Source organism: Solanum lycopersicum, chromosome 4, assembly GCF_036512215.1.
Source record: "Solanum lycopersicum chromosome 4, SLM_r2.1".
Classification (NCBI taxonomy): domain Eukaryota; kingdom Viridiplantae; phylum Streptophyta; class Magnoliopsida; order Solanales; family Solanaceae; genus Solanum; species Solanum lycopersicum.
The window spans coordinates 12,418,368-12,440,726 of record NC_090803.1 but is presented as its reverse complement, the minus strand read 5'-3'; the positions used below and the strand labels follow the sequence as shown (position 1 = coordinate 12,440,726).

The 22,359-nt window shown below is 32.1% G+C and overlaps 3 protein-coding genes across 4 annotated transcripts in view; 1 reads left to right on the top strand and 2 right to left on the bottom strand.

Annotated features, from left to right (window-relative positions):
• LOC101259831 (kinesin-like protein KIN-7O) overlaps positions 1-5,669 on the top strand; it is a 34,314-nt gene extending 28,645 nt beyond the window's left edge. Inside the window, exons 30-32 of one of the 2 annotated variants that reach the window (XM_010321354.4) lie at positions 4,646-4,777; positions 4,941-5,012; positions 5,317-5,669. In XM_010321354.4, coding sequence (XP_010319656.1) covers positions 4,646-4,777; positions 4,941-5,012; positions 5,317-5,544 — 432 coding nt within the window. In that variant the 3' untranslated portion in view covers positions 5,545-5,669. Of the gene's footprint in view, positions 1-4,633; positions 4,778-4,940; positions 5,013-5,316 lie in introns of both variants that reach the window. The other variant, XM_010321353.4, reaches the window with a different exon arrangement.
• A 2,559-nt stretch (positions 5,670-8,228) lies between these two features.
• On the bottom strand, positions 8,229-10,774 carry LOC101256767 (delta(12)-fatty-acid desaturase). Its single transcript, XM_026030667.2, has one exon. It carries the CDS (start codon positions 9,506-9,508, stop codon positions 8,381-8,383), a length of 1,128 nt encoding a protein of 375 aa, XP_025886452.1. The 5' UTR covers positions 9,509-10,774; the 3' UTR covers positions 8,229-8,380.
• A 6,280-nt stretch (positions 10,775-17,054) lies between these two features.
• Positions 17,055-18,516, bottom strand: LOC112941338 (delta(12)-fatty-acid desaturase). Its single transcript, XM_026030666.2, has one exon. It carries the CDS (start codon positions 18,344-18,346, stop codon positions 17,219-17,221), a length of 1,128 nt encoding a protein of 375 aa, XP_025886451.1. The 5' UTR covers positions 18,347-18,516; the 3' UTR covers positions 17,055-17,218.
• Positions 18,517-22,359: the final 3,843 nt, after the last annotated feature.

The following is a 22,359-nucleotide window of genomic DNA, read 5'->3' as shown; positions in this document are numbered from 1 at the left end:
CGCTTCGCATGACCTAAGGCGAGATTCATGTTAGTGGGCCCTTCTATTTTTTTAAATTTTTTTTTATAACAACATCAGTTTAAAAAAAGGGGTCCTTTTTAATTATTATAAAGAGTCTGTTCCCTAGACTGCAATTAAGGTAGTAGAGTCTCTAAAAGACAAAAAAAAAGAAGATGAAGAAATATAAGAAGACAAGAGGAATTGAAGGATTGAAGCACAAATAAAAAACAATCAGACTTCTTCCGCCGGCAAAACAAGTAGCAAGCAAACACATGTATCTTCTTTCTCTTCTTTCTTCTTACTTTTTACTGATTTCATAAATTGTTGATGTTGAACATTCAATATTTCATACTCCTTTTTATCTTTGTAGAAAATTTAAAAATAAATGGGAATATGACTGATGGTGTCTTAACTTCAATAATGATCAGTGAAAATTTAACACATGTAAGAGGATAATAACAAAGATAATATTCTTAGAAGCCATATAGGCTTAGTGGTGGACACCATATATATGTAGTTGTATTTCATTATTTGCTGAGTTATAATTGCATGCAACGTTCTTACTGATTCCTCCTTTTCTAATAATCTTTTTTTTTTTGTCTTTTATAGACTCTATGACTTCATTAATTGCAGTCTAGGTATCTGGGACAAACTCTTTATAATAATTTAGAAGGACCCCTTTCTTTAAACTGATATTTTTTTTAAAAAAATTTAGAAGGGTTCACTGACATGAGCCTCGCCTTAGGTCATGCAAAGTGTATTTGCGCCTCTTTTTTGTGCTTAGGTGCGCTTTTAGTTTCACTGGCTGCAGTCAGGACTTTATGTGAAGGTCCATGGATCACATGTGGAGACTTCAATACCAATAGAATTATGGGAGAAAGAAGAGGATGTAACATAATCTCATATATCATGTCTGACTTCTCATGGTGGATAGAGAAGATGGAGCTACATGATTCTCATTTAAATGGTGGAAAGTTCTCCTGGTTTAGAGGCATTAATCATCCGAGTACAACTAGACTAGACAGATTCTTGTACTCTATGGAATGGGAAGAAATATTCAAAAAGATCAGGCAAACGCTACTACCTAGAGTGCTATCTGACCACTGTCCTATCTTGTTAGAAAGTGGTAAAAGTCAAACTTTAAGTTTGAGAATTAGTGGCTAAAGGTGAAGGGTTTCACCAACTTGATTCAAAGCTGGTGGAATGAATTTCTAGTGGAAGGCTGTCCTGATTATAGACTGAATATTAAACTAAGAATGCTAAAGTAGAAACTCAAGGAGTGGTACAAATCAAACTTTGGGGAGCTTACTAGTAAAAAAAATAGCTTGCTGGAGGAATTGACAAAAATTGATTTGATACCAGAAACCAGGGAATTGACCGAAGATAAGTGATGATAAGAGCCAGCATAGTAGTGAAGTTCGAAGAGTTGGCAAAAAATGAAGAATTGAAAGGGCGACAAAATTCAAGGGTATTATGGTTGAAACAAGGAGATAATAACACAAGGTTCTTTCAGAGAATGGCAACAACACACAGGAAGAACTATTGGTAAGTTGATAGAAAGAGGAGAGGTTGTAGAAGACCATGTAGAGATCAGGAACACCATGATTAATTTCTACAAAAAGCTTTACACTGAATCTGAGGAGTGGAGACACAATTTTGATCTTGTGTCCAACTATTTCTCAGGAAGAAAAGGATTGGATGCAAAGACCATTTACTGAATCAGAGGTCTTACAATGCATAAAACTTTGTGATGGAGATAAAGCTCCAGGTCCAGATGGCGACACAATGAAATTCTTTAAAATCTTGTTGGGGAATTGTAAAAGAGGATTTGATGCTCATAATTCAAAATTTCTATCAAAATGAAATTTTTGAGAGATCTTTCAATGCCACTTCCCTAGCACTGATTCCTAAAAAAACCTAGAGCAGAGGAATTGAAAGATTTCAGGCCAATTAGCATGATTGGAGGAGTCTACAGATCATTTCCAAACTCGTTACTGGGAAGTTGAGGAGGTTGAAGACAGTAATGGGGAAGCTGGTTGATGTACACATGGCCTTTCTGAAAGGAAGACAAATTATGCATGCTGCACTAATTGCCAGGGAGTTGGTAGACTCCAGAGTTTAGCAAAAAACTCGTGGAATTTTATGCAAGTTAGACAGAAGGCCTATGATCATGTCAATTGGTCTTTTCTGCCGAAGATTTTAAAGGACATAGGATTTGGGACGAAATGGCTCAATTGGATAAAGTTCTGATATCCACTGTTAAAGTCTCCCTGAACATAAATGGAAACTCTGAAGGTTTTTTCCAATCACAAAGAGGTTTGAGACAAGGTGACCCTTCTCACCTTTTCTTTTCTTGCTAGCCATGGAAGGCCTCAATCACATGATCAGAAAAGCAAAATGGTTTAAAGGTTTTAAGGCTCAGACTCAGGGAAATATGGACAATGAGGTGGGGATTAACATCTACTATATGCAGATGACACTTTAGCTTTCAGTGAGGCCGAGGTGATACAAATTAGACACATCCGATCAATCCTCGCCATCTTTGAAGGTATATCTGGTCTGCATGTGAATTGGCAAAAAACTTTTTTCTCTATCGGATAATATGTAGTTGCTAGCTAGAAATCTTGGCTGCCAAATAGCAACCCTACCCACAAGGAATCTGGGCATGCCTTTAGGAGCACAAAATAAGGAGATAGCAGTGTGGAGTGAAGTTTTGGCGAGACGTAACAAGAAGTTTGCTAGTTGGAAGAGTCAATACCTCTCCTTGGGAGGTAGTTGACTCTAGTTAAATCAGTTCTTGATGCCTTGCCTTCATATATGATGAGTCTATTTCCTATTCCAAAGAACATTGTGGAAAAGATCAATCAACTCAGAAGGTCTTTCCTATGGAATGGAAATAAAGAGCACAAAAGTTACCATCTAGTTAAGTGGGATACTCTTACTCTTAGCAGAAAGCAAGGGGGCTGGGGATAAAAAACCTCAATCTTCAGAACAATTGTCTCCTTCAAAAATGGTCGTGGAGATTCTGCTTTGGAGATACGTCGCTCTGGAAAAGAGTCATCACAGAGAAGTATGGACTACAAAGCCATTGGATTACTGAGGAGGCTCTTGAAACTTTTTGGTGCAGTGTGTGGAAGACTATTAGAAGATTATGGCCTCGGTTCAAAGGCAACATCTCACTAAAGGTAGGAAATGGTAGGAAATTTATTTTTGGAATGAACATTGGATTGGGGATGAAAGCCTGAAATCACTCTTTCCTGACCTGTTTATGCTCAGCATCCAAGATAAGGCCACAATCTCACAGCTATGGAGCCCTCAGGGTTGGAATCTCAGATTCAGGAGAGCTTTCAATGATTGGGAAATTGAGAGGGTCATTGATCTGTTTCAGGTCCTCAATGCCTTCCCTGGCACCTCCACTAAACCAGACAAGCTTATTTGAAGATGGCAAAGCAAAGGTGTGTTTACAGTAAAGTCATGTTACTGGAGATACAATATTGGCCAAAACACCAGATCAGAAACTGGCTATGGAAGTTAATATGGAAGATAAAAATACCCTTGAAGATCTCATGTTTTGCTTGGTTAGTGAGCAAAAGGGCCTGCTTAACACATGAAGTGTTTCAAATGGAAGGCAGACGAATATGCTCAAGATGATTTATGTGTGATCAAGATGCAGAAGTTAATAGTCACTTTTTCCTTCATTGCAAAGTAGATACAAGCTTGTGGAACATGTTTCTTGGTCTTCTTGGTGTTTCCTGGGTAGTTCCAAAGTCCACTAAGGATTTGCTCTACTGGTGGAAGGAGATAGGAAGAAGGGGGTCTAATGAAGATTGGTGGGAGTTAATCCCAGCCTGCATTTGGTGGTCCCTTTGGAAAGAAAGGAAGGGAAGATGCTTGTGGATAAGAGAAACAACACCCAGAAAATTAGAATGAATTGTCTTAGTCTTTTGTACTTTTGGTGTAAACAAGATATGGTGTGGGATATAGAACTTCTGCTGACTTTATAGGTAATTTGTAATCTCCCATAGGATAGTTTGATATGCTCCAATGAGATTGTAAGTGACCTATGCTCATTATTTGTTTGATGATGAGCCTTTTGTGAATATACAGGTACCTTTATCGCAATATAAAGAAATACAAAGAACCTCACATTCAAACTTTATCTTGGATACTGGTAACTTCATCCTCATTTTCAAACTTAACACTCACAAACACTGAAGTAGACAAAAATGGGAAATGCCTTCCACATCTGCCAGTGAGACCTCACTAAAGTACGTTCACATCAATGTCAATCCTATACCATGTAATATGAACCTAATAGAAAACTTCAATCGTTGATAGTAAGTCCATGTGAATGTAGACGTACTCAACAAATATTGTCACTGGAACTGTAATCATGAATTAATAAGCTTATTTACAAGATCCGACATGCTGTTGCGTTGCCTCAGTTTCTACACCTCCAGCAGCTGCGCATGACAAACTTATTCAGTCTGGTCCAATAGTATTTGAATTTCGGACCTCTGTTGTAGTTCACACCAGTTCAGTTGATATCCTTTTCTTGTTCATGTTCCCGGCATCATTACATGTTACTGCCATTCTGCATTACTTGTCTTTTTCCAATGAAATGTTAAATCAGATGCTCACACAGGAGAAAAAGGATCTGTGCAAGGAAGTAGAAAGACTTAAGATGGAGTTAAGCATGCTTAACAAGGAAAGAGTTGATCTATTAGCCCGTAGTAGAGAATCAGAGACGGAGCTAATTCAGAGAGATGACTTTCAGGTTTGCCACTTGAATGCCATGAACTGCTTATTGATGAATCTTCTCTCGGAACAAGTAAAAGATGTGTAATTCTCATTTGTCTGAGACAGATTATTACAAATGTGTTTTGTTACTTAGACTTTCTCTACTATGCTCGAAGATAACACTATATTTTGGTTATCAGCTTTCAAATTCAAATCATGAAGTCGAGCAGCTCAGTGAGAAGCTTTCAGCTTTGGAGGCTAAAATGCATCATGTAAGTAATCATACACATGGTTGATCACACACTATACTTGATTATGATGAGATAACAGGTTACCTTTTTGTGGCTATATTTGTATGCGTTCTTGCATTTGCATTATTTCTGCACAGATGAGTAGAGATCATCTGCTGAACATGTTTGCATGTGTAATTACTTGTGTATGCATAATTACGACACAACATATTTTCGTGATAAGTTGCAGGTATAACTTCTAAAAGAGTAATCTAGTCTCGTGGTTCATTTCAAGCTTACTATTTTCAAAAGAGAGTGTATGTGATTGTCTGATATGTCTGAACAGGGTGAAGTCAACCACAACAGTGTTAAAGCTAAGTTGAGAATGAGACTTCGAGGGGCACAAGCAAAATTGGATGCATTTCGAGTAAGGTATCAAGAGGCGATGGATGAGATAGACTATATGAACAAGAAATTCGAGGCAGCTTCATCAAAGCTGAAAAATCAGTTAGCTTCAAGTGGTCTTGAAATCCTCAGCCTCAAGAAGCAGCTAGCTTCTGGAAGGGGTTCTTGATTGGTTAATATATCTCTCCCTGCATATGTATAAAGTACAAATCTGTTGGATGATATGAATATGAATATCTTAACTAACCATTAAAATATATAACAGAACTTGACTAGTCGGTATTCACCATTAAACCTGCCTGTAATGCTTCAATACACTTGAAGGCATAAAGTTCATCTACTGGTATATCGGATAGGAAAAGCAAACTACAAATGTGGAAAACTAGTAACAACCTAATCTGCTAGTGATAATGTTTGTTTCTGGTTTAGGTCAGCACGACTTTAAAACACATCATTAGTGTGTAAGTCATGCTGATTTACTCAGATTCAGCATTGAGGTTAGCCCAGCCTTCAGAATTTGCCTAAATCCAGTTAAATTTTGGCTTACGGTGACAAAACTGACACAGAAGTTACTCTGATACTATTTTTAATGGGTCAAAGTGGACATCACTAAGTGACTGGGCTAATATAGTCATATTTATAAAAACATTCAAAGATTAATAGATGGAAAAATGAGGGGAAAAAATTGTATTCTTGCTTCGGGACTTTTAAATGCTAAAAAAATGATTTGAGTTCAATATTTCAGTAGAACTATGAATTTCTTTTGCTAAATAATGATGAATATTTTACAAAATTTGGAGTGTGTTTGGTACGAAGGAAAACATTTTTCAATTTTCTCATGTTTTGTTGGGATAAAAGTTTTGGAAATATTTTCTAAATCAACTCATTTTCCTCAAAATTAAGGAAAATGACTTCCTTTAAAAAATTAAGGAATTTTTTTTTCAAAACTCTCCTTCAATTTCAAATTACATTTTTTTTTGGGGGAAAAACATCAATTTTAAAAAAAAATATTTAATTTCATAAATTTTATTTTTTCACCCGATCCGTGATCCCCCCACCGGCCAGCCCCTCCCAACCCCAACCCCTCCCCAAAAATTAATTTTGCTTTTTAAAAATATCTTCAACTTCAAATTTTTATTTTTAAAGTCCTAACCCCCAACCCTCCAACCCCAACCACCCAAAAAATTAATTTTATTTTGTAAAAATACCATCAACTTTAAATTTTTATTGTTTCACTCCTGCCCCCTTCCCCCGCCCCCTCCCCCACCCACTACTCTATCCCCACCTCACCCCCCCCCCCAAAAAGATAATAATTTTGATTTTAAAAAATATTTTCAATTTTATAAATTATTTTTTATTCTATTAAAAATAATAGATGTCTCTCAAAAATATTTTTCATTCATAGATCAAACACTAAAATCATTTTCGAAAAATATTTTCTACTCACCAACCAAACATGAGAAAATAAGTCTGAAATCTACTTATTTTTCTAGAAAAACATTTTCTATGGGACTCAAAAAGTTTGTCCCAAACTTTTCAAGATAAATTGAAGCCCTTTGGAACAAGTTGGTTTCACTAAATTGGAGGAAAGCATCTTGTCGATTAATCGATGCATGTATGTAAAATAGTTGAATGAAACAAGTGGCAAAATTGACTATACTGATCTGGAACAATAAATATGAAGTAGACCATTGAAAAGTAATGCATGTATGTGAACTTTAACAATCAAGCTTCACAACTGATTATGTATGGTATAATTTAATTTTCTTGGAGAGTTTCTCCAATTGAAGACCATTTTTTTTATGATGGCACAACGTTTTGTCCATGTTGCTAGAGCTATCAAGTACCTTGCCAGGATAAAGAACAAATTGAACTATGAATCCAATCTTTAAGCCCTTACTAGGAGCAGCCTGTCCGAATCAATGAATCGTGTCCTATGTTACCGCGCAATTATAGGGGTTTGGATTATCTGAATCTTACCTAACTAGGTGCTCACGATTAAAATGCAAGATTATTTTATACTGTATTGGGTTGGAGATTAAAATCAGTCTTGAAATTATTTGTCCGTCATTTATATCTTAGTAATGTGATAAGTTATCACATATAGATGATGTAATAACTTCTTCAATATAACTTATCTCGAAATACTTAATATCGTAATGACTTATTCCAACCAAATGACCCTTACACAGTTATAACAAGGTTGTTGATGCATGATTTATTAGAAAGATTTCGAAAAGTAACAATCCGATTATTACAAGCTATAAGTAAACCTTAATTTAACCACAACTAATTTGAACAACAATGAAGATTGTTGCACTTGTGGCCTTGGTAAATTAAAAGAACTGAACTTTTCTTTTCAAAGAAGAATTAACAAATTTTGATCTGCAACTAATATTCCATAATTTTGATTAAATAAATTATTTTATTGAAAATTTCTGACAAAAACACACACAAATGTCTTACTAATTTGAACCAATGTTCTATAGAAATTTTTGGAATATACAAGTAAAGCTGAATTTATTTTATTTTATAGTGTGATGATACACATGCTAGAGTATAAAACTCATCACAAGACAACTTGCATTTATTTTATCTATCAAATTGAACAATTATGGACATGGTATTGACTATTGATTATAGCATAGTGCCAAAATGGATTAACTTATTACGTATCATACTATATACTATACATAAATTGATAAAATGGACTAACTTATGACGTGTAGAAAATTTTGTAGAATTTTTAAAGGAGAAAAAGACGAAGGGACCACACATACCACCACAACACAACATTTTGATTGGTGAGATAGACCATCAACTATTTTACCCAACCTATAATACAAGTTATAATAAGACTATTAAAACATGATTTATTAGAAATATTTCGAAATGCAACAATCCAATCATTACAAGCTATAAGTAAACCTCATTTCAACTACTACAAATTAAGGCTTAACATTTAGCCAAATTACAAGCAATAATAAAATGCTTACGTTCATCTTTTAGAGTTTGTTTTTATACCAAAAAACACCTCTATCTTGAGTTTCTTCCTTTTTTTCCACATAGATGCACTCATTTATATTCTTCCATATCGCTTTATAAACTGGTGTACTATCAAAATTATAGTAATCTCCAAGTATTGGCTTGATAGCTTTTGTTGCCTCCATTGCATGATAATGTGGTATGGTTGTGAATAAATGATGCAAAACATGAGTATCTGTAACGTTATGAAAAACGTTAGTTAGTATACCAAAGTCTCTATCTACAGTAGCTAGAGTTCCTCTTAGCCAATCCCATTCTGAAGAATCATAATGTGGGACTAATGCATGTGTGTGGTTCAAATAAGTTAGTACCACTACTAGTATGCTCATTATTTGAAGGGGCGCTACATACATGCATACAACCCAAGCTAGCCCTTTTACCATCGCGATTCGATACCACATATAAATCATTGAAATTAGACCCAAGTCTGACAAGTATATTAGTAGCCTCTCACTATCATTATACATTGGACTATATGGATTATAGTGACTTGCAAAACGATCATAAGGTCTACCGGAGGCGTTGATGGCCATGTAAGAAGGCCAACCAACCGTAAGGGTGGTGGTGAACGCGATTATTCGTCCTGGTAGATTGTTGAAATATTTGGAGAACCATTGTAGTTCGGATTTAAGCCTAGGTACATAGACTTCATCATATTCAAGGGAACCAGTATTGGAGTGATGACGATGATGAGTACGTTTCCAAGAAAAGTAAGGCACACAAATCGAGGTATATAAGATAAAACCAACCGTGTCATCTATCCATTGATAATTACTAAAGCCATGGTGGCCACATTCATGAGCAAGGACCCATATTCCTGTGAAAGCACTACCTAGAGCAAACCAATAAATAGGCCATGCTAGGTAATAATATGGGGATGGAAGGACATAGATGTAATTCGCAGCGATATACCCTAATACAAACACTAGTGTGATATCACGAACAACGTAGGAGAAGGAGCGAACGAGAGATCGTTGAAAGCAGTGAGGAGGAATAGCCTTCTTGAGTTCACTAAGTTTAAAAGGGGGCTTTAATAGTGGTACTTTAATCTTTTGTTCAATTTTAGTCATATTACCACCACCTCCCATTTTTGGTCGAAGGAAAATAAAAGACAAACTTTTGATAAGAAGGGAAAATACCTTTTAGACTTGCCTCAAAGTTAGACATTACTCTCTTCTTTATAGGAAAAAAAATGATGTAGGGAGAAGCCAAAAGGTAACAACCACAATTAAAATTAATTTAAAGTGAATGTGATTTGGGTGCTAATTAAGTATTAGGAGCCTTCGTTTGAAATTTCCATAAGACTAATTAATTACTTGAAAAGTGAAGGATATGTATTTTGAACGTGTATGTGGGCGCATGAAATTAGAAAAAAAGGTCAAATCCATCCGTGGCCCCTAAAATTTGTATCAAGTTTTACATAGAAATCTCAGCTAGACGATGTTCATTTTGGACACTTTAAGTAGGATCCTATTATGTTATTTTGACACTTTTTGCTGAGTTGACATATTATGTGGGTTACACTTACTTGAGCGCGTGAAAAACATAATTTTATGATTTTTTAAACTTTTTTTATTTCTTTTTCTTTCTTCTCTCTCCTTCCCACACTTCCTCCACCATATACCACCACCTTGTCACCATTGTATATTTAACTTTCTCCTCTCTTTGTCATTTCTTGATGTGAAAAATTAAATTAATTATATGTATCAATAAAAATAATTTTATAGAGGACCAAAAAGTATGTCTAGAGCATATATCTTCTTCTTTATTTCAAATTTTTTCACCTAAACTTTTTCGTAGTTTCATTGCCGAAAAGTTCACCAAATCCTTCAAATGTTTGTTGGTCTATTTTCACCTCTCTATTTGAGTTAATTTTTTTCAGATTCAATTTTTTGAAATACTAATTGTCTACTTCTCAAAGCTTTTAACTTTTTTTTTAATTTTGATGAATCTATTTCAAGTAAATTCATAAATAGATCTGATTTTATCATAGATAAAAAATTTTGGGGTACTTTGAAACTTTCAAAACAAGTAGTTCCAATGGTGAAGGTTATTTAAGAAAAAAAGAAGAAGATGAGGATTGAAGAAATAGTAATACTATGATAGTTAGATTATGGGTATTTGCTTATGACCCAAATTGGTTATATAGATTTGAAGAAAAAGCTGATAGTAGTGATAATCTTCAAATTTGAAGAAGATGACATCAAAGTAATAGTGGTTAGAGGAGGAGGAGACGTGGAAATGGTGGAGTAGAAAAATAAAGGCGTTGTAGATTTTATTTTTTTCCTTTTTTTTCTTTATTGAAAGAATTTTTAAAGTAATTAATTAATTCAATAGTTTCTAAATAGGTTTTTATTCATAATATATTTTTTTATAAAATATATATATATATATATATATATATATATATTCCATATATCATTATTTAATTCGTTACTTTCACGTCATTGACGAGTGTAATACACACATCCTATATATTTAGCTGGTTGTCAAAAACGTGTCAATATGACACAATGTCCCCCGACTTAAGGTATTTAAAATGAATAAGACCTACTTGAGGTGTCCAAGTGTAAAGATGTCAACTTTAAGTGGCTACATATGGGTTAGGCCAAAAATAAATCATTTGTTAGCAAATTTGACATTTCTCTAGCAAGACATGTTTAATAGCTTAACTTTCAATATGACATGTTTAATACTATAAGATTCAAGGACATTTGGGTACATTTGACTTAATTTTAATTTAGAGCCACTAGATTAAAAAGTGAGTAATTTCCCTAGATAGTCATCCATGTTTGAAAATTACTTAGTAATATCATTTATGTTTGTTTTAGGACTACAATATCACCCAACTTTATTTATTTTCCTCAAAATATACTTGACACAAAAAAACATTATCTTTTCTACTAGGATGTCATGTCACATTTTTTAATTTTTTTTAAAAATTCTTTAAGTGTTTGTGCCCCTGCTTTTCAATATTATTTATATAATGTTTTTTGTTCATTTGTTTGTTTTTCTTTGATTCGAAAAAATTATTTGGTTTTTTATATTTAAACTTAATTAGTGGATAATTTTTTCTAAAATTGTAGAAACTGTTTTGGTTATATCTTTTAGTTTTAAATTCATAATCTTTAGTAATATCTTTATTATTTTCGATCTCGATAATATCTTGTAGCTATTTTGAGTACGAAATCAACGATCTATGACGGAAAATACTTTAATTATGGACATCTTAATGGACTTCTTTACATTAAGTTTGTGCAAACAAAAAGTAACTAACAACTTAAAATATCTATAATCATATGAAAATTAAATTAACTTTTTAAATTTTATCTTGTCAAATAAAATAAAATAAGAGATATTAGGTCCATGCTAGAATAGAGACTGTGTCTAGTTTTAAGCTTACATGTAAGTTTTAAATTTTACTTCTTTAAAGTAGAGAGGTCTAAATCAATATTTTATATATTTTAAATAATTTTAAAATCATAAATATAAATAAATTCTGTGTAATTGAAGGTTAGCTCCGCTCTCAATTTCCTGAGAGAATCGACATGATTTTATCTTTACGATTAACAAGGTGATTTTTTGTGTGAAGAAAATCACGCACATAATAAATATCACACGTGTACTAATTAATTACTTTTATAACATATTATTTTTTTAAGTCAATAATAAAAAACACTTAATTAAATATTACTATCCACAAATTTCGTATTTCAATTATCTATTAATTATTTTTTCTTTGTATTAAAATAAACCTCGATTTACTATGGTGGTTAAATGTTTCGAAATAAATTAGTATTAGGAGCCTACATACATTTAAATAATTAAAAAAATATCATTAATAAATTTTTAAAAATGTGACATGGCATTCCGTTAGGAGAGAAGATAGTATTTTTTTTGTCAAGTATACTTTGAGAAAAATAGGTAAAGTTGGGTGATATTGTAATCCTAAAACACATATAAGTGATATTATTAGGTGATTTCTCAAACATGGGTGACTATATAACGAAATTACTCATTAAAAAGTTCACTTTCTTTTCTTAAATTTTGTTCTAAATCAAATTATGTCATTCTTTTTTTAAACGGAGGAAGTAATAATTACTACTCCCTCCATTTTGAAAAGAATGACTTCCTTTCTTTTTAGTCTGTTTAAAAAAGAATGACCTCTTTCTTTTTTTGGTAACATTTTAACTTTAGTTTTCCAGGTAACATATTTAAGGCCATAAGATTAAAGGACAATTTTATACATTTGACATAATTTTAATTTAGAATCACAAAATTCAAAAGTCTTCTTTATTTTACTTTAACTCCGAGTCTAGTCAAACCAGTTCATTCTTTGTAAAACGAAAGGAGTATTCCTTATATTCTAATTGATGTGATGTAGTAGTTTGATTTAACGTAGAATTTTAAGAAACAAAGAAAGATTGCAAATATTTATGATATAAAAAAAGTTATAGAAGTTTGTATTGTTATAAATCATTTCATTAATAATAATAATAATAAAAAATATATTCATCCTATCAATTTTGCTTGTGCTCTTTGATTTTTTAAAAGAGAAAAAACAATTTTCCAAAAAACAACAAACATAAAAATTACAATACCAAGTTAGAATTGTTAGTTAGTCAATAGTCTGGAATATATTATAATAAAATTAAATATACACCATTCTACCGTTGATTTTTTAGTAAAGAGATTAAAAAAATAATGAAAAATTTTTTTTGAGAGAAAAAAAAATACTGCAATATTATTAAAAGGAATTTTTATTAATAATTCAGAGATATACATTTATTGATTTATAGATATAATTGCTAAAAAAACAGAAAAAGATGTTATTAACTTATCAGTAAATTTCAAATAAAGAACTAACTCGAAAATTCAAGTCACATAGGACTCTAATAAAATAAATTGAAAACCCTTAAAAATAACTAATTGTTTTATTACTGCAATATCATGAGACATATTCTCAACACTCCTTCTTGGATCAGGAATTGTAGATTGTAGTCTCACCTGAAATTGACCTTGTGAATAAATCTTCTTTTTTCTTGCTAGGTTTGTGTGCATCTTCTATTGAATTAAATCAGAAACTCTTACCTCTCATTTCAACTTGTAAAGTCTCTTGCTTAGTAGAATCAAAGATTCGACAATATTTATCTTCAAATAATAATTTAAATTCTTTCTCGATTAACTGACCAACACTAAATAATTTTTTATTGATATCAGGCACATAAAGAACATCTGAAGTTATTTTTGTACCTAAATTTATTTTAATTACAACAGACCCTTTTCCTTTTGCAGGAATACAACTGTCTATGGTTTCATTGCGTGTGCTTGGGGTAGAAGTTTTGTATAAATGTATCGCCATGCTATTAAGTATTTTTATTTAAGTTATTTTCTTTCTAAGAGTTGGAATAGAATAACCCGGTTGAAGCGTAATGATCATTACGTCATCATTTTCAATTCTGACTTTTTTATTTCCATAGTAATGAACTCTTTAAAAGATTTCTTTCATATGTCACGTGGTTTGTACAACCACTATAAATCATCCAAAAATTAAATTTTTTGGTGAAAAATGAGTTGGCACAAATAAGTGGTATTCTTCTTCTTTAGTAATGGCTTGGACAACTGTTTCATATTTTTGAAATTTATTTTTGCAAATCTTAGCTTCATGATCAAGTTGTTTACAGATCTTGCACTGTGTATCTGGTCTTTTACAATATTTATATGGAGGATGTCCATTTTTTTCACATTGCTGACAAGGTGGGTAATTTATTAATAATTTACCCTTGTTTTGAGTTTTGTGCTGGCTACTAATGCTCCTTCAACCATGTCATCTTGCCTCATAAATCTCCTTTTTTCTGTGCCTACAAAGAATTTAACAATTCTGTCAAGATAATTTTTGACAAATCTTATGTGTTTTTCAAGATAGTTATACATGCTTCATATTTTTCAGGCACGATAACAAGAACTTTTTTAACAATCCTCGTGTCTTTAAATTTCGTGCCTAGTAATTTTACCTTGTTGACGATACCAAGCAATTTTTCAGTGTATTCCTTGACTGTAACCGACTCTTTCATTCTCTACAATTTGAATTTCCTCATTATATTTAACCTTCATTCCTCGTATTCTTTCATCTCCAACATATTGTTTCTTCATGTAATTGCAAATATCTTTTGGTGATGTGAGAGTCATGATTTTCGTGAAAACAGTTGTCGAACAACAACAAACAAAGTTGCTTTTGCTTTGGACTTCATGATTTTCTTTTCCTTGTGACTGTTGATTTGGACCACGGTGAAATTATTGGGCAGCGGATTAACGTCATAATCCTCTTCCACGGCTTCCCAAAGATCAAGAGCCTCCAAGTAGGTTTTCATTCTCACAGCCCATAGTTGATAATTTTCACCATAAAAAATAGGAGGAGTCATTCATGAAAAACTATTTTTAGAATCCATTTTTCTACTCATACGTCCCTCAAGAAGAAGGCTCTAGATACATGTTGGTTTTTTAATAAAGAAATTAAGAAAATAACAGAGAAAGATTTTGAGAGAAAAAATACTACAATACTATGAAAGGGATTTTTTTTATTAATAGTTAAGCGACATACATTTATATATATAATTCCTAAGTAAAAATAGAAAAAGATATTATTAATTTATCAGTAAAATTCAAATAAAGAATTAGCTCCTAAATTCAAGTCACATAGGACTCTAATAAAATAACTTTAAAAACCCTAAAAGTAGCCAACTAGTTTATTACCGCAATATCCTGAGACATATTCTCAATACTATCTAACCCTCTGTTCCTAATTTATTTTACTTTTTATTAATATATATATATTTCTCATTTTGCATTGGAAGAATATATACATTTTTAGTAAAATATTTTTTCTACTACCATACTGAATATAACAAAATTAATAATTTTATTTATAAGAATGTATCCCCGCAAGTAAAAAAAATATTTTTCTAAAAAACAAAACTCATATATACCTAATACAAAATAAGAAAAAATTGGAACGAAGGGTTAGGTGGGGTGGGATAGTTTTTTTTAAAGAAAAATTAAAATAATATATAAATTATTATTGAAGGGATTTGGGGGGGGGGGGGGCGTTGAAGGAATGGGTTGGGGGAGTACGGTGAGAGGAAATGGTGGAAGGCTAAGAAAAATATTTGCATTTTTTTTTGTGAGATAATTAGTTAAATGTAGGGAAAATATCAAAAATATTCCTTAACTTTAGTTTATTAGTAAACTTTGCCCTTTCCGTTAAATTAAAGTTAATTTTATCCCTGCTGCCCTTATTTGACGAAAATTCTCAAATTAACTCAAATCAACCCGAATTTTTGAAAATGACCCATTCTCCCATGTTAAACCCGATGCCCGACCCGTATAACACATCCCCTTTTAACCATCCTCTCAAGTTAACCCAAATCCTCCATTGAAGCCCTATCAACTAATTCAAGCAATCACCAATCTCCTCTCTTCGTCCCCCAAATCTCTACCCGTCGAATGAGAAAGCTCTTTGTTCAGCAAAAATGAGCGTGTCTTTTTGCCTCTTTCGTTCTCCGAAAGGTCTCTCTCAAAATATGTATAAATAGCTTCATCCTTGTCAACATCTAAACGTGAGAAAATAAGAAAATGAAACTTTTATAGTTAATGAAGTATGAAAGTTGATCATTGTATTCTATTCCAATTATATATGTTTTTGATGTTTTAATTCATTTTGTCTATTTTAAGTCGGCTTTTATTGTGAAAAAAAGAATCTATGAAACAACTAACTTTAAATATATATTTTTATGATACAAAACAAAAAGATCCAGCAGTTAGTCATTTCCATCGCAATAAACTCAATAACATCCTTTTGTCTAGCCATTTTTGGGCCTTGTAACTTTTGAATAGCCTCTTAAGGAAATCGATTCAACCAAAAACATGCAAATTCATCACATCCTAAGAAAAAAAATTTCCTTTTCTTTCCCAGGATAAAGTAAAGAAATTAAACTGATGATTGTTTGTACCAGTTGGCTTTAATGGAGGATTCTGGTTAATTTGGGAGAATTGTTTATACGGGTTGGACATTGGGTTTTTAATAGGGAATGAGTTGTTTTTAAAAACTCGGGTTAATTTGGGGTTTTCGTTTAATGAAGGGTATATCTAGTGAAATTAGTAACTGTAGGGATAAAATTAACTTTAATTTAACAAGGACAAAGTAAACGAATAAACTAAAGTTGAAGGATATTTTTGACCCTTTTCCCTCGAATGTATGGTTGTTACGTGGTAGAATGTATTAGAAAATATAATGCATACATTAAGTGAGTGTATTAGTAGTACCTTTTTTGGTACATGTTTTTTGTAGTTTTGATGATGTAACAAACTCATAGATCTTGTTAAGGTACCCGGTTCTCAATATGAATCGTTCGTTGACTGCCAGCTGGAGAAAGTACAGAAAGTTGGTGCACAGTTCCAACTGCGTCAGAAACGTCAGACCTTTCCAATCAATGATAGAGATTTAAGGAAAGTGACTTTTCTATAAGTTTAAATTTTCATAAAGTTTAAATGAAGGTATAATAGGGGGGAAAATTGTTCTTTCTTGATTTGTCAAAATGGACAGTAAATAAGGACAACTGAAAGAGAAAATATGGATAAGTAAATACGGACAGAGTGATTATGATTTATTAGGGAGATTTCTAAATGCAACAATCCAATTATTACAAGCTATAAGTAAACCTTAATTAAACCATAACAAATTATTAAGGCTTAACATTTAGCCAAATTACAAGTAATAATTAAATGCTTACATTCATCTTTTAGAGTTTGTTTTTATACCAAAAAACACCTCTATCTTGAGTTTCTTCATTTTTCTCCACATAGATACACTCATTTATATTCTTCCATATTGCTTTATAAACTGGTGTACTATCAAAATTATAGTAATCTCCAAGTATTGGCTTGATAGCTTTTGTTGCCTCCACTGCATGATAATGTGGTATGGTTGTGAATAAATGATGCAAAACATGAGTATTTGTAACATTATGACATATATTATTTAGTGGACCAAAGTCTCTATCTACAGTAGCTAAAGCTCCTCTTAGCCAATCCCATTCTGAAGAATCATAATGTGGGACTAATGCATGTGTGTGGTTCAAAAAAGTTAGTACCACTACTAGTATGTTCATAATTTCAAGGGGTGCTACATACATACATACAACCCAAGCTAGCCCTTTTACCATCGCGATACGATACCACATATAAATAAATGCAATTAGACCTAAGTCTGAGAAGTAGATAAGTAGCCTCTCACGATTGTTATACATTGGACTATATGGATTATAGTGACTTGCAAAACGATCATAAGGTCTACCGGAGGCATTGATGGCCATGTAAGAAGGCCAACCAACCGTGAGGGTGGTGGTGAACGCGATTATTCGTCCTGGTAGATTGTCGAAATATTTAGAGAACCAACGTAATTCGGATTTAAGCCTAGGTACGTAGACTTCATCATATTCAAGCGAACCTGCATTGGAGTGATGACGACGATGACTGTATTTCCAAGAAAAGTAAGGGACACAAATTGAGGTATAGAAGATAAAACCAACCGTGTCATCTATCCATTGGTAATTACTAAAGCCATGATGGCCACATTCATGAGCAATGACCCACATTGCTGTGAAAACACTTCCTAGGGAAAACCAATAAATAGGCCATCCTAGGTAATTATATGGAGATGGAAGGACATAGATGTAATTCGCAGCGATATACCCTAATACAAACACTAGTGTGATATCCCGAACAACGTAGGAAAAGGAGCGAACGAGAGATCGTTGAAAGCAATGAGGAGGAATAGCCTTCTTGAGTTCACTAAGTATAAAAGGGGGCTTGGATAGTGGTACTTTAATCTTTTGTTCAATTTTAGTCATATTACCACCACCTCCCATTTTGGTTTGTGATAAGTTGAAGGAAAAAAAAAAACAAACTATTGGTAAGAAGGGAAAATATCTTTTAGACTTGCCTCAGGACATTACTCTCTTTTTTATAGGAAAAAATAAATAAAGAGGGTAATGTAGGGAGAAGCCAAAAGATAACAACCACAATTAAAATTAATTCAAAGTGAAAGTGATTTGTGTGATAATTATGTACTAGTAGTCTTACAATATGGATTGTGGCGCATTGGTGGGAGTGATTCATTTTAATCAGAGGTTTTGGGTTTGAGCCCTGGATATGGAGAAAATTCTATTGAGAGCGCCGTCCTGGAATGAGCCCTATAGAATACGATCCAAATTTAGTCAGAATTCTAATGTGGACTCCGAACATGGGATAAGAAACTAATAAAAAAGTATTAGGAGCCTTGTTTGAAATTTCCACATGAAGACAGAGACTAATTAATTACTTGAAAAGTTAAATAAAAAAAAGTTCATTTGTTAGCCAAATTTGACTTTCTCTAGCAAGACTTGTTCAATAGCTTGAAATGATTAATAATTACTACTCTTTATGTTTTAATTTTTGTGATGTAATAGTTTACTTTGACATAGGATTTTTGAAAGAAAGAAAGAAAATTTTTAAAAATTTATCGTATAAAATAAGTTATAAATATTTATGTGGTTATAAAATCATTTCATTGATGATAAAATGAATGTTTTGAAATTAAATTGTAATATATATAAAAATATGTTACTTTTTTTAGATTGACTAAAATTGAAAATGATTCATATAATTTAAGGCAGATAAAGTATTACTTTAATTTACTACCTCTATGGAAGGGAGAGTTGACCTTGCTTGTTTACCTTGGATTAGTGTATTTTAGAGATTTCAATGTTTGCATTATTGTGTCTGTACATTGATGCTTCTAAAAATGTAGTTTTATTTTGATTGTAGTATCTCCTTCCTTTGCGCAGATCAATCTTTTTATGTATGAATGATCCTTAATTATAAATAAAATTCTTACGTTTTTAAGTAAAAATAAATGAATAAATATTTTTATAATATTATATTATATTATTCTCTTATTATCTAAGAGAGAGCTCGAGGCACGTATCCATTGACGTGTCTGCGTATTTTAAAAAAATAATTTATTTTTTTTATTATACTTTAATTTAATTATTGTATAATTTTTTTTCAAAATTATGGAATCCTTTTTAGCTACGCCTTTTAGTTTTAGATTCATGATTTTACGTTGAAGCAGATACATCTTCGTCAATGCACCTATTTCAACGTGTTTCAAATTTAATTTTTTAAAAAAGAATATTTCTTTTGTTCGACTTTAATTTATTAATGTATTTTCGAAAGTATGAAGTCTATTTTAGCTATGACTTTTAGTTTAAAAATCATATTATTTAATTATTGCTTTATTATTTTAAATGTTGATAATATTTGTTTATATTTTGTAACTAATTTGAGTAAAAATTGATGATTGATGACAAAAAATAGTTTAATTATAGACATCTTAATGGATCTTTTCACAATAAATTTGCGTAAATAAAAAGTAATTAACCACTTAAATATCTAAAAATTATAATAAATTTAATTAAATTTCTTTTTTTTTTACCTATATCACGTAAATAAAAATAAAAAAAATACTAAAAATATTGAATCCATGCTAGCACGATGTGTTGTCCAGTAGGAATTATAAGAATGAGTTTCCTATGCTAAGGTAGGTATCATGTATAGAAATTTTTGAATGTGTTGACTAAATTATCCTCTATTTTAAGTCATCACACATCACTCTATTCATCCTATATTCTTAGAGGAATATATTATAAAGCAAATTATATATACACCATTTTTGACTGTTTTAATACCACCATTCTTAAATATATTCCAAGACTAAGAACACTGAAAGTAAGTAGTAGTTGGCGTGTCATTTTTATGTTGAATATAATATCTCAAGATCAAACATAATAGACTGCTTAGGAAATATAGGGAGAAATGAACTAAAATTCTAAATTTCCTTCATATTTAGAGCAAATTTAAAAATAATAACATACTCAATATAATTCTATAAATGAATATAAGACAGTAATCTTTTGTATAAAAATAAGATGACTTTGAAGATGAATTTCTGGTTAGTCAATTACCTCGCCGGTTAAGAGAATAATTAGGAACTCTAAGTTGTTTCTCCTTTGTGACAATAACCAGGCAGGTCATGATTGACATGTCTACCAGACATCTGCAATGCTTTTTTTTTTTTTGGTTGTTCTTTCGTTTTACTTTTTAAATATTTAAAATTATATAAAAAAAATATAAATCATGATAATTGTCAACTTAAAATATTTGTGAAAAAAGTATACAAAAAAATTGATTGATTCATAAAATTAATCTATCTGTGTCACATAAAATTGAATTAAAAAAAGTAACATGTATTATTTAATCTGAAAACTACATAGAAAGTATTGTAAATCTTAATAATTAATAACATTTGCTTTGCTCTTGAAATTCTATTTGTGTTGCATATATTAAGATAAATGAAGTAACATATATTATTAAAATTTACGTAAAAAATACTATAAATTACAATAATCAAAACAAATATATGTAATATTAAATTTGCAACCTATGTAGAAAGTATTGTAAATCTAAGTAAATAACAACATTTGATTGACTCGTGAAATTCTAAATGTGCTACATACATTAGGACAAGAAAAGTTACTTTATTTTAAAATTACGTAAAAAATCTATAAATTATAATAATTAACAATTTAAAATATTTAAAAAAATTATATTAAAATTTAATTGACTATCTAAACTCTATCAATATCCCGGTGCTAAAACATATACCTTTGTTTAGTAGATAAAAAAATAGATCTGAATCGTAGGATTGCTGAGGCCTTCAGGGACCTACACAAACTTTGTAGTCCACATCTATGGCATATTTCAAATCTATGAATCAATAAATAAATGACAATGCTTACAAGATTTAATTTATAAAAAAACCTCAAAAAGTTATTAATTATTTCATTTTGTTATACAATTACAGTTATATATGCATACATTCAAATTAATAACAGATAGTATTAAATAAATAGTATTAAATAATATTAGTATTTACTGTGTACTAATCCTAGTCCTATTAGGATTAGTACTCCTTAATCCTAGTCCTATTAGGATTAGTGCTCCTTCCTATATCTCCTATATATATCTCCCATGTATTCCCTTATTAGGTTAAGACTTCAATACAATCAATATTTCTTCATGATATGAAGAGCCAGAAAACCTAGATCTTCTTTTCTCTAGGTTTTTTTCTCTCTTTAGGTCACCGATCGTTCCCTCTCTTCTCTTGGGCGGCGGCAGCCATGACAACCGAGGTGGATCCTCTCGATTCACTTCCTTCTGGCGTTAAACTCCTTCTCAAGCATCTTCATGCCCTGATTCTCGAAAAATTATCAGACATAAATTACCCTAAATGGAAAATCACCGTTCTTACAGCCCTTGAGGCCAATTACCTTCTCAAATACGTCGATGGAAGCACAGAACCGCCGCCGGCACTCATCACCGCCACAGACAAATCAGAAAAAACTATTCCGGCCCATGCCGCCTGGAAAGCCGTGGATGGCCAGATCCGATCATGTTTGATTGCGGTCATCTCTCCCACGGTTCAGAAACACGTCCGATCCTACACAACTGCTTCAGCCCTGTGGACGGCCCTCGCAACACGCTATGCATCAATTTTCCACTCTCATATTTTTCAATTGCGTGATCGTCTCCACACAATTACCAAAGACACGAAAACTATGGCGGAGTATTTAGACGAGGTCTCCACCATCATCACAGCCCTCGACACCGTGAACGAAATCATTCCCGAAAAAGATCTCGTCATGTGCGTCGTTCGGGGGCTCCCATCAGCTTACTCCTCCATTAAACAGGCGGTTCACATCAGTCCAACGCCCGTTGACCTGGCTACTCTCTCCTCGTGGCTAAAAAGTGAAGAAATCAACGTGGATCTGGAGAGCAAACT

Excerpts from the sequence above, each read along its gene's own strand:
- LOC101256767 (XM_026030667.2), bottom strand. The coding sequence starts at position 9,508 with ATGGGAGGTGGTGGTAATATGACTAAAATTGAACAAAAGATTAAAGTA.
- LOC112941338 (XM_026030666.2), bottom strand. The coding sequence starts at position 18,346 with ATGGGAGGTGGTGGTAATATGACTAAAATTGAACAAAAGATTAAAGTA.